The sequence below is a fragment of the Trachypithecus francoisi genome, unplaced genomic scaffold, assembly GCF_009764315.1.
Source record: "Trachypithecus francoisi isolate TF-2019V2 unplaced genomic scaffold, Tfra_2.0 Lachesis_group9, whole genome shotgun sequence".
Classification (NCBI taxonomy): domain Eukaryota; kingdom Metazoa; phylum Chordata; class Mammalia; order Primates; family Cercopithecidae; genus Trachypithecus; species Trachypithecus francoisi.
The window spans coordinates 62,845,593-62,859,019 of NW_022681474.1; the positions used below are offsets into that span (position 1 = coordinate 62,845,593).

At 35.8% G+C, this 13,427-nt stretch overlaps 1 protein-coding gene across 1 annotated transcript in view; it reads right to left on the bottom strand.

The window, feature by feature from the left end:
* CCDC7 (coiled-coil domain containing 7) overlaps positions 1 to 13,427 on the bottom strand; it is a 438,580-nt gene that overhangs the window by 62,170 nt on the left and 362,983 nt on the right. The window contains exons 33-34 of the mRNA XM_033208742.1: positions 10,384 to 10,467; positions 6,374 to 6,460 (exon numbers count right to left, since the gene is read on the bottom strand). Of these exons, the coding sequence (XP_033064633.1) occupies positions 6,374 to 6,460; positions 10,384 to 10,467 (171 nt within the window). The remainder of the gene's footprint in view (positions 1 to 6,373; positions 6,461 to 10,383; positions 10,468 to 13,427) is intronic.

The following is a 13,427-nucleotide window of genomic DNA, read 5'->3' on the forward strand; positions in this document are numbered from 1 at the left end:
TGCAGGTCAGCCACTTGCATGATAAGAGCTTGTGTATGTTTTTCTACAATTTCAGCTCTTTATCAGTGTTCTCCACACTATTAGAAGTACAGTCCTTAACATTTTTGTGTTTAATCATATTAAGCAGCCAACTCCAGAAACCCCAAAACCAACAAAAGAAACTCCATCCTTAATATTCTGTTCCTCTAGAACCACTCCTGGTACCAAAATCTGTATTAGTTAGGATTCTCTAGAGGGAAAGAAGTAATAGAAGATAGATATAGATATAGATATAGATAGATGGGAGTTTATTAAGTATTAACTCACATGAGGGCAGGAAGCATCTGCACAGGAGAAAGATGTAGGCTGGGAGGCTAGGCCAGTCTAGTCTTTTCACATTTTTTCACCCGCTTTATATTCTAGCCATGCTGGCAGCTGATTAGATGGTGCCCACCCAGATTAAGGATGTGTCTGCCTTTCCCAGCCCACTGACTCAAATGTTAATCTCCTTTGGCAACACCCTCACAGACACACCAGGATCAATACTTTGAATCCTTCAATCCAATCAAGTTGACAGTATTAACCATCATAACACACAATCACTTTTGGATGAGAGTTGTTTTAATAGGGCTCTCTTTGTCTGTCTCTTTCCCTTATGTCTCTGTTAAGCTCTCTGCCTCTTTGGGTACAACATCAAAAATTAAGGAGAAGTGTGTCACTGTTTCACCACTAAATATGCAATAGTATAGTTTTTGAACTATATAACAAAACTAAAGCAGTTGAAACATTGTCAATTTGCCTGACAACATAATGATATAAGAGTGAATGGGTAACCAATGAAATAATTATCAGTTATATTCACCTTGTTATGTTCATAAGCTAGCAATTTTGCTTTTGCAAACACAAAGCAACTTTCCTAATTAGCCATAAATAGAAAGTAAATTGAAGAGCTTTTGAAATATTTCTGCAAGCATATTCTATATTCTAAGGTCATTATAGCATTAGACATTTATGGATAACTTTTTAAAATTAATTAATTTATTTATTTATTTTTTATTATACTTTAAGTTCTAGGGTACATGTGCATAACGTGCAGGTTTGTTACATATGTATACTTGTGCCATGTTGCTGTGCTGCACCCATCAACTCATCATTTACATCAGGTATAACTCCCAATGCAATCCCTCCCCCTTCCCCTGCCCCCCCCCCCCCCGTGAAAGGCCCCGGTGTGTGATGTTCCCCTTCCTGAGTCCAGGTGATCTCATTGTTCACTTCCCACCTATGAGTGAGAACATGTGGTGTTTGGCTTTCTGTTCTTGTGATAGTTTGCTGAGAATGATGGTTTCCAGCTGCATCCACGTCCCTACAAAGGACACAGACTCATCCTTTTTTATGGCTGCATAGTATTCCATGGTGTATATGTGCCACATTTTCTTAATCCAGTCTGTCATTGATGGACATTTGGGTTGATTCCAAGTCTTTGCTATTGTGAATAGTGCTGCAATAAACATACGTGTGCATGTATCTTCATAGCAGCATGACTTATAATCCTTTGGGTATATACCCAGTAATGGGATGGCTGGGTCATATGGTACATCTAGTTCTAGATCCTTGAAGAATCGCCATACTGTTTTCCATAATGGTTGAACTAGTTTACAATCCCACCAACAGTATAAAAGTGTTCCCATTTCTCCACATCCTCTCCAGCACCTGTTGTTTCCTGACTTTTTAATGATTGCCATTCTAACTGGTGTGAGATGGTATCTCAATGTGGTTTTGATTTGCATTTCTCTGATGGCCAGTGGTGATGAGCATTTTTTCATGTGTCTGTTGGCTGTATGAATGTCTTCTTTTGAGAAATGTCTGTTCATATCCTTTGCCCACTTTTTGATGGGGTTGTTTTTTTCTTGTAAATTTGTTTGAGTTCTTTGTAGATTCTGGATATGAGCCCTTTGTTGGATGAGTAGACTGCAAAAATTTTCTCTGATTCTGTAGATTGCCTATTCACTCTGATGGTAGTTTCTTTTGCTGTGCAGAAGCTCTTTAGTTTAATTAGATCCCATTTGTCGATTTTGGCTTTTGCTGCCGTTGCTTTTGGTGTTTCAGACATGAGGTCCTTGCCCATGCCTATGTCTTGAATGGTATTCCCTAGGTTTTCTTCTAGGGTTTTTATGGTATTAGGTCTAACCTTCAAGTCTCTAATCCATCTTGAATTAATTTTTGTATAAGGAGTAAGGAAAGGATCCAGTTTCAGCTTTCTACTTATGGCTAGCCAATTTTCCCAGCACCATTTATTAAATAGGGAATCCTTTCCCCATTTCTTGTTTTTCTCATGTTTATCAAAGATCAGATGGCTGTAGATGTGTGGTATTATTTCTGAGGACTCTGTTCTGTTCCATTGGTCTATACCTCTGTTTTGGTACCAGTACCATGCTGTTTTGGTTACTGTAGCCTTGTAGTATAGTTTGAAGTCAGGTATCGTGATGCCTCCAGCTTTGTTCTTTTGACTTCGGATTGTCTTGGCAATGCAGGCTTTTTGGTTCCATATGAACTTTAAAGCAGTTTTTTCCAATTCTGTGAAGAAACTCATTGGTAGCTTCATGGGAATGGCATTGAATCTATAAATTACCTTGGGCAGTATGGCTATTTTCACGATATTGATTCTTCCTATCCATGAGCATGGTATGTTCTTCCATTTGTTAGTGTCTCTTTTATTTCGCTGAGCAGTGGTTTGTAGTCTCCTTGAAGAGGTCCTTTACATGCCTTGTAAGTTGGATTCCTAGGTATTTTATTCTCTTTGTAGCAATTGTGAATGGGAGTTCATTCATGATTTGGCTCTCTGTTTGTTACTGGTGTATAAGAATGCTTATGATTTTTGCACATTAATTTTGTCTCCTGAGATTTTGCTGAAGTTGCTTATCAGCTTAAGGAGATTTTGGGCTGAGACCATGGGGTTTTCTAAATATACAATCATGTCATCTGCAAACAGGGACAATTTGACTTCTTCTTTTCCTAACTGAATACCCTTTATTTCTTTCTCTTGCCGGATTGCCCTAGCCAGAATTTCCAACACTATGTTGAATAAGAGTGGTGAGAGAGGGCATCCCTGTCTTGTGCCAGTTTTCAAAGGGAGTTTTTCCAGTTTTTGCCTATTCGGTATGATATTGGCTGTGGGTTTGTCATAAATAGCTCTTATTATTTTGAGGTACGTTCCATCAATACCGAATTTATTGAGCATTTTTAGCATGAAGGGCTGTTGAATTTTGTGAAAGGCCTTTTCTGCATCTATTGAGATAATCATGTGGTTTTTGTCTTTGGTTCTGTTTATATGATGGACTACGTTTATTGATTTGCGAATGTTGAACCAGCCTTGCATCCCAGGGATGAAGCCCACTTGATCATGGTGGATAAGCTTTTTGATGTGCTGCTGGATCCCGTTTGCCAGTATTTATTGAGGATTTTTGCATCGATGTTCATCAGGGATATTGGTCTAAAATTCTCTTTTTTTGTTGTGTCTCTGCCAGGCTTTGGTATCAGGATGATGTTGGCCTCATAAAATGAGTTGGGGAGGATTCCCTCTTTTTCTATTGATTGGAATAGTTTCAGAAGGAATGGTACCAGCTCCTCCTTGTACCTCTGGTAGAATTCAGCTGTGAATCCATCTGGTCCTGGACTTTTTTTGGTGGGTAGGCTATTAATTATTGCCTCAATTTCAGAGCCTGCTATGGTCTATTCAGGGATTCAACTCTCCTGGTTTAGTCTTGGAAGAGTGTAAGTGTCCAGGAAATTATCCATGTCTTCTAGATTTTCTAGTTGATTTGCATAGAGGTGTTTATAGTATTCTCTGATGGTTGTTTGTATTTCTGTGGGGTCAGTGGTGATATCCCCTTTATCATTTTTTATTGCGTCTATTTGATTCTTCTCTCTTTTCTTCTTTATTAGTCTTGCTAGCGGTCTGTCAATTTTGTTGATCTTTTCCAAAAACCAAATCCTGGATTCATTGATTTTTTGGAGGGTTTTTTGTGTCTCTATCTCCTTCAGTTCTGCTCTGATCTTAGTTATTTCTTGCCTTCTGCTAGCTTTTGAATGTGTTTGCTGTTACTTCTCTAGTTCTTTTAATTGTGATGTTAGAGTGTCAATTTTAGATCTTTCCAGCTTTCTCTTGTGGGCATTTAGTGCTATAAATTTCCCTCTATACACTGCTTTAAATGTGTCCCAGAGATTCTGGTATGTTGTATCTTTGTTCTCATTGGTTTCAAAGAACATATTTATTTCTGCTTTCATTTCGTTATGTACCCAGTAGTCATTCAGGAGCAGGTTATTCTCTTTCCATGTAGTTGAGCGGTTTTGATTGAGTTTCTTAGTCCTGAGTTCTAGTTTGATTGCACTGTGGTCTGAGAGACAGTTTGTTATAATTTCTGTTCTTTGACATTTGCTGAGGAGTACTTTACTTCCAATTATGTGGTCAATTTTGGAATAAGTGTGATGGGGTGCTGAGAAGAATGTATATGTTGTTGATTTGGGGTGGAGAGTTCTATAGATGTCTATTAGGTCTGCTTGCTGCAGAGATGAGCTCAATTCCTGGATATCCTTGTTAACTTTTTGTCTCATTGATCTGTCTAATATTGACAGTGGGGTGTTGAAGTCTCCCATTCTTATTGTATGGGAGTCTAAGTCTCTCTGTAAGTCTCTAAGGACTTGCTTTATGAATCTCGGTGCTCCTGTATTGTGTGCATATATATTTAGGATAGTTACCTCTTCCCGTTGAATTGATCCCTTTACCATTATGTAATGGCCTTCTTTGTTTCTTTTGATCTTTGATGGTTTAAAGTCTGTTTTATCAGAGACTAGGATTGCAACCCCTGCTCTTTTTTGTTCTCCATTTGCTTGGTAGATCTTCCTCCATCCCTTTATTATGAGCCTATGTATGTCTCTGCATGTGAGATGGGTCTCCTGAATACAGCAGACTGATGGGTCTTGACTCTTGATCCAGTTTGCCAGTCTGTGTCTTTTCATTGAAGCATTTAGTCCATTTACATTTAAGGTTAATATTGTTATGTGTGAACTTGATCCTGCCATTATGATATTAACTGGTTATTTTGCTTGTTAGTTGTTGCAGTTTCTTCCTAGCCTCAATGGTCTTTACATTTTGTCATGTTTTTGCAATGGCTGGTACCGGTTGTTTCTTTCCATGTTTAGGGCTTCCTTCAGGGTCTCTTGTAAGGCAGGCCTGGTGGTGACAAAATCTCTAAGCATTTGCTTATCTGTAAAGTATTTTATTTCTCCTTCACTTATGAAACATAGTTTGGCTGGATATGAAATTCTAGGTTGAAAATTCTTTTCTTTAAGAATGTTGAATATTGGCCCCCACTCTCTTCTGGCTTGTAGAGTTTCTGCCGAGAGATCTGCTGTTAGTCTGATGGGCTTCCCTTTGTGGGTAACCCGACCTTTCTCTCTGGCTGCCCTTAAGATTTTTTCCTTCATTTCAACTTTGGTGAATCTGGCAATTATGTGTCTTGGAGTTGCTCTTCTCGAGGAGTATCTTTGTGGCGTTCTCTGTATTTCCTGAATTTGAATGTTGGCCTGCCCTACTAGGTTGGGGAAGTTCTCCTGGATGATATCCTGAAGAGTGTTTTCCAACTTGGTTCCATTTTCTCCCTCACTTTCAGGCACCCCAATCAGATGTAGATTTGGTCTTTTTCCATAATCCCATACTTCTTGCAGGCTTTGTTCATTTCTTTTTCTTCTTTTTTCTTTAGACTTCTCTTCTTGCTTCATTTCATTCATTTGATCCTCAATCGCTGATACTCTTTCTTCCAGTTGATCGAGTTGGTTACTGAAGCTTGTGCATTTGTCATGTATTTCTCATGTCATGGTTTTCATCTCTGTCAGTTCGTTTATGGCCTTCTCTGCATTAATTTTTCTGGTTATCAATGCTTCCACTCTGTTTTCAAGAATTTTAGTTTCTTTGCGCCTGGGTACGTAATTTCTCCTTTAGCTCTAAGAAGTTTGATGGTCTGAAGCCTTCTTCTCTCATCTCGTCAAAGTCATTCTCCATCCAGCTTTGATCCATTGCTGGTGATGAGCTGCATTCCTCAGTCGAAAATGCAGAAATCACCTGTCTTCTGTGTCGCTTGTGCTGGGAGCTGGAGACTGGAGCTGCTCCTATTTGGCCATCTTGCTCCACCCTCCAATAACTTTTTAAATAAATGAGCCCTAAAGTTAATTTTCTATTGAGAATAAATACTAGAGTTCAACTAATTATGGGAGGAAATTCATGAAGACTTTTTCTCATGTAATAATTACATATAGGTACTGTTGTCATTAGAGATACATAGTTAAACTCCAGAGAAGATAGTAAACCATAAGTAGATTTAAAAATTCTTATTCTTACCAGGGTAACTCTTTCTCTTTAACTGTGTCTTCATTGCATTATTTATTGTACCTCTCTCAGTTGCACTACGCAATCGTTCATCAGTCTCTATAAAAGTAAACAGATTTCAAAACACTTTTCTAACATAAATATTAACGTGTGTGTGTGCATGTGTCTAATACTATCCTAATTAATATTCTTCATTAGAGTAGAAGAATTATAATAAAATGTCCAGATTGTAGCAACATAGGAACTTAAATTGAAAGGACAATTAACAATCATATAAGCCTCATTATATGTATACCATATAGCAAGTAATAACAAAATTGAGGCACAGACTTATGCTACCTTATTTCTTACCTATTTTTTCCATATAATGCAATCATATGCAAATTTAAATCACACTAGTTTGTGGTAATAACATAACTTTCAAGGATATATTAAGAACATATTCATGTTGTAGGGGTATATCTGGTGAGGTGGAACATAAATTTTTTTTTCATAGTTGACCTATCTGTACACAATGGTCACCACAACTCACAAAATATGATAAAACAGAAATTCCTTGACTCATCCAGAAATATTTTAATAGTCTATTTTAGGTGGTGTAACTATAATTCAAATAGGCATCAGTGATAAAAAAAAAAAAAGAATAAGAAATAACGCATGTAATGAGAAAAAGTCTCTTCTCTCTGGTTCTCTTAGCAGGTAGACTTTGTAGCTGGAAAGAAGAAAACAGGAATATTTGCAGTAGTACCAGCATTAGGATTGTATTCCTTTTCATTTGAGTTTTATGTGATTTATACACTTTGTTGGATTTAGAAACTAGTATCTAGGTATAATGATGGAAAAACTAAAAAATCTACCAAAAAGAATTTCATATTGAAAAAGGGATAATTAGAATTGGTAAACCTGGTTTATTAAACCTAAAGTTTTTTTGTGTCAAAGTTGGTTCTAGCAGGGCACGTAATGGTAGTTGGACACCTGTAATGATCCTAAACAATAGAGTAGAAGTCTTGCTTTGGAAAATTGGCTGAGCCTATGATTAATGTTAAAATTTGCACTATTATCATGTCAGCCCAAATAAACCACCAATATAATTCAAATAGAGGCAGAAACCAGATTATGCATCATTGTAAAAATGCATCATATTGGCCAGGTGCAGTGGCTCACGCCTGTAATCCCAGCACTTTGGGAGGCTGAGGTGGGCAGATCTTGAGGTCACGAGTTCGAGACCAGCCTGGCCAACATAGTGAAACCTTGTCTCTACTAAAAATACAAAAATTAGCAGGGCGTGGTGGCATGTGCCTGTAGTCCTAGCTACTCAGGAGGCTGAGGCAGGAGAATCACTTGAACCCGGGAAGTGGAAGTTGTGGTAAGCTAAGATCGCATCACTGTACTCCAGCCTGGGCAACAGAGTGAGACGCTGTCTCAAAAACAAACAAACCAAAAAACCCATCATATTGGACAAAATGAGTTTTCAATAATTCAGTAACAACATTTTGTAAAAGTAAAGCTATATGCAACAGAAAACTGAGGAACATTAGCAGGTGCATTTCAGCTCTTTTGTCTTTCTCCTACAGATACAAGTAAGAAAGGTTGATTCATTTGAATTAAGAAATCAGAGGATTTTTAGATAAGTAGGGAGTCAATGAGGAGAGCATTTTAGAGTTAAATACTAGGAATACAAAGTTATGTGCTGGAGAAATTTATCAACTAGTAAAAGTCACAATTTTCCTCCCTTACATTATTATCCTCTTTAAATTTTACAAAATCTTATCCTGCTTAGAGTTCCTGAGCTTTTAAAAATGTGTATATTTTAAAACCATACTATTTTTCCATTTAAAGTATCCAATTCCATGCTTATTACAGAAATGTGTAATTATTACCTCAGTCAACTTTATAATCTTTTTCACATTTACGCTAATTGCATTCTACTGAGATACAGAAACATTACTCCTTTATATATAGCTTTATTCCCTTTCCCTAGTATTTGTGCTATTGTTATACATATTATACCTGTAAATATTAAGGACAATGTAATAATTATTGTTATAATTATTTCTTTGTATAACTTTATACCTTTTAAGTAAACTGAGAAAAGAAAGAAGACCAAGTACATGTTTATAGTGTTTGTTATATGAACATACTTATTTACATTTTTTGGTTCTTTTTATTGTTGCTCTGTATTTATCATCCAGTGTCATTTTCTTACAGTGCTACATCACTTCTCCCTCCTATCACCTTTGTGCTGCTATTGTGAATATATTACAAGTTGATATGTTATATGCCCAATGATACAATTATATAAATATTTTTATACAGTTGTCTTTTAGATAAATTAAGAAAAGAAAGGAGGTGGAATATATATTTATACATACTGTCTTTTGCAATTACAGCATTTAACTCATACCTTTTTTAGGGGGATTCAGCTTACTGTCAGGAGGTCAATTCCTTTTAGCCTAAACAAATTTCTTTAGAATTTCTTGGAAAACAGTTCTGCTAGAAATGAAATCTCTCAATTTTTATTTATTTAGCAGTTTCACATTTCACCTTTTCTGGAAAACAGTTTTGCTAGCAATAAAATTATTTCTTGGTAGATTTTTTTTCTTTCAGCACTTTTAATACACAACACCATGGCCTTCTGGACTTCATAAGTTTCTAATGCTAAGACAGATGTTAATCTTACTGGGGTTACCTTCTATGGGATAAATTGTTTTTCTCTTGATGCATTTTACATTTTCTCTTTGTCTTTCAACATTTTTACAATGATTAGTTTGGTCTTGGATTGATTTGTGTTTGTTCTACTTAGATTTAATAGAACTTGGATGTATAGATTAATATAACTTGGATGTATAGATAAATATTTTTCAAAGTATTCAGCCATTTTTCTTCAAATACTTTTTCTTATTCTCTCTCTACTTGGAATACTCTCCTTCTGGTATTCCCATTATATTAAGTTTGCTTATTCCTTCTTTTGACAGTTCAAATCTTTCCTTGACCCTCTAATGAATTTTCCCTTGCAGTTATTTTATCTTTCATTTCCAAATATTAATTTGGTTCTTTAAAAAGTTTAATTTGTATCACAATGTTGACATCTATTTGATAAAAGAGTGTCATTATACCTTCTTTTTATTCTTTCAGAAGAGTTTTAATTAGTTGATGATATTATTATTATTATTTGACTACTTTGTAGTCATTGTCTGCTAAATCGAACATGTAGGACTCTCACAGGCAGTTTTCCTTGCCTTTTTCCTGGTGTTTGGGTTACAGAGTACTGTTTCTGTGCATGTCTTAATTTTTTTGCTAAAATCTGGACATTTTAGACAACGTATTATAGCAAGTCTGTATGTTGGTTGACTCTTCCTTTTTGGGGGGCTTGTTTTTGTTTGCTTGTTTCTTGGTGGTGGTGGTGGTGATGGGGTGTGTGTGTGTGTTTGTGTATGTGTGTGATTTGACAAAAGTATTTTCCTAAAGTCTCTATCCTCTACAGTGTGAAGTCTCTTATGTTGCTCTTTAAGGGCATATTCTTGGGCATCAAACAGTCTCCCTTGGATGACAGTGGTTTTAGCAGGGCACTCTTTGAATGTCTCTTTCCATTATTTATTTGCTAAAGTGTCTTCTTTTGGTATCACACCAACGGTCACAGAGAAGTGTGTCTAACCCTGTAACCCCAGGACTAAATTCAGTTGTGTAATCTCTGAAAAATATAACTAAATAACTTTATTGCAGCTGAGATGTTACAAACTTGGCTGATATTTTTCCCATATAGAGTAAACTGGTAACCAATAAAATTATTATCTGTTATATTCATCTTCTTATCACATCTATCATCTAGCCTTTCTGCTTTTGAAAAGCTAATTTTACATTGCTAGTTGAAACTAGTTGAAATATTATAGAGGGGAATTCACGAAGACTTTTGCCTATGTAATTATGTATAGGCACTGTTCTCCTTGAAGATGCACACTTAGTTACACTCCAGAGAATAAAACTAACCAGAAATACTAAATGTGTAAAGTTTTTGTTCTTACCAGGGAAACTCTTTGATCGTGTCTTGAATTCATCCTTTAGTATATCTCTTCCAAATGCATCTGTCAATTGTTCTATTTCAGACCCTATAGAAATAAACAGATATCAAAACACTGTAAGGTAATCGTTTATATACAAATGTGACAGTGTGTGTGCATGTGCATATATGTGTGATATATGTGTGTGTGTTACTAACTTAAAATATCTGTGGCTGGGCGCAGTGGCTCATGCCTATAATCCCAGCACTTTGGGAGGCCAAAGTGCGGGCGGATCACGAGGTCAAGAGATTAAGACCATCCTGGCTAACATGGTGAAACCCCGTCTCTACTAAAAAATACAAAAAACTAGCCGGGCGAGGTGGCCTGTAGTCCCAGCTACTCGGGAGGCTGAGGCAGGAGAATGGTGTGAACCCAGGAGGCGGAGCTTGCAGTGAGCTGAGATCCGGCCACTGCCCTCCAGCCCGGGTGACAGAGCGAGACTCCGTCTCTAAAAAAAAAAAAAAAAAAAAAAGAGATTAAGACCATCCTGGCCAACACGGTGAAACCCCATCTCTACTAAAAATACAAAAATTAGCTGGGTGTAGTGGCACATGCCTGTAGTTCCAGCTACTCGGGAGGCTGAGGCAGAAGAATTGCTCGAACCTGGGAGTCAGAGGTTGCAGTGAGCTGAGATCGTGCCACTGCACTCCAGCTTGGGTGACACAGCAAGACTCTGTCACCAAAAAAAAAAAAAAAATACACACACACACATATATATAAATAAAAATTGTATTTGTAGAATAATTAAAATGAAATGTCTTTATTGGAAAATAACAAAAACCTTAAAAAGGAATGGATGTTAACAATTATATAAGCCAGACTATATTTAGATATGTTTAATGAATTGAAATATCATATAGCCAGGGAAAGGCACAACTCATGCACAACCTGATGCTGTATACTTTCTTAACCAGTAATAGTTCCATACAATTCTATCTCTTATGCAAATTGAAATTATCCTAGGGACATTATGATGATAATGTATCTTTCAAGTTTACACTAAAAACACACTTAACCTGTAGGTATGTACTATGTGAGGTGGAACATTTTTTTCCACAGGTCAAGCTGCAAACCATGGCCTCATTAGTCACAGAAACTTATCATGAGGCAGAAATTATTTGACTCATTGAGGAATATTTCTTTCCCCTTTTTACATTATGGAATTGTAAATTCTTTAGATATTAGTTATGAAAAAATTACAAGGTATTTGTCAAACTGAGAAAACCTGCCCTCTGAGGTCCCTTAAACGAGAATCAAGGAGGTAATGGTCAGATTTGCAGCACTACCAGGATTGTTATTGGATCCATTTCCATTTAAGTTTTTATGTGGTTTGATATTTTCCTGGAATTAGAAACTACTAAGTTCAATGAGATAAAAATGTATAAAAATTATTAAAAAGAAATTCATATTGAAAAGGGGATAATGAGGATTGGTGACATAAGGTCAACATTGGGCTTAAGATTGTGTGGGTAGAATTGGCTCTAGCAGAGTATATAACTATGATTGGACACCTGTCATAATCCTTCCATTGTATTGTAGAGTGGTTTGTTGTTGTTGTTTTTGCTGTTTTGGAAAAATTGGTGAATACATGAATAATGTAAATGGTTGCATTATGACACCAGCTGCTCAAATACATCACAACTTATACTGAGCACTGCCTCATTACCAAAGTAAAAAGTGATCCATAAGATTGAGCAGAACAAGTTTTCAGTAATTAAGTAACAATATAAGAGATACAGCAACTCAAAACTGGAAACATCAGCAGATGTATTTTTTTTTTCCTTTGTTCTTTCTTCAACTGATATATCAAAGAAAGACCTGGTTCATTTGAAATGAGCAAGCAAATGATCCTTACACAATCAGGGAAAAAATGAGACCATCTGAGGAAAGATTGGGTTAAATACTAGAAATTAAAAGGTGTGTGCTGGAGACACTTATAATTTAGTAAGATTTACAATTTTTCTCCTTTCCAATATTCTCACTTTGCTTTAAATCTTTTAAAAATCTTTTTCTGCTTGAAGTTCACTGAGTATTTTAAGCTATCTAAAATCTTAAATTCTATGGATTTTAATACATTCAGTAATGTCTGTCACCATCATCACAGTCAATTTTAAAAAGTACTTTAAATTTATACTAAATTCCAGTGAAATATAGAAAAGCTACTCTTACATAGCTGTATTCCCTGTTCCCCATTTTTGTACTACTGTTACACACAGTACATTTGTAAATAATAAAGACATGGTTATAGTTGTTGTTATAATGATTTATTTATATAATTTTATGCTTTTTTAAAAAGTTGAGGGAAGAAAGAAGTATATATTTCCAATGTTTATTATATTAACTTTCTTATTTATAATTTCTGGTTCTATTAATTTGTTCCTATGGTTTCAGATGATCATATCTTGTCATTTTCTTTTTTTGTTAATACATAATATTTGTGCAAATTTATGGGGTACATGTGACATTTTGGTTATATGTATAGTGTGCATAAAACTCAAGTCAGATTATTTAGAATATCTATCACCTCAACGATTTCTCATCATTCAGTATCATGTTAGCTGTGGGTTTGTCATATATGGACTTTATTAGTTTGAGGTACATTCCTTTTATGCCTAAGTTGTTGAGAGTTTTATCATGAAGGAATGTTGAATTTTATCAAATTTTTTTTCTGCGTCTACTGAGATGATTATATGGTTTTGTCCTTCTTTCTGTTGATGTACCTTGTTTATTGATTTGCATATGTTAAACCACCCTTACATCCATGGGATAGATCCAACTTGATCACAGTGCATTATCTTTCTGATAGGTTGTTGAATTTGGTTTGCTAGCATTTTGTTGGGGATTTTTATGTTTATATTCAACAGAGATGTTGACTTGTACTTTTATTTTTTTATGTCCTTGTCTGGTTTTCTTATCAGAGTAAATGCTGGCCTTATAGATTGAGTTACAGAGAATGCCATTCTCTTCAATTTTTTGGAATAGTTTGAGGGGAATTGGTGTTAGTTCTT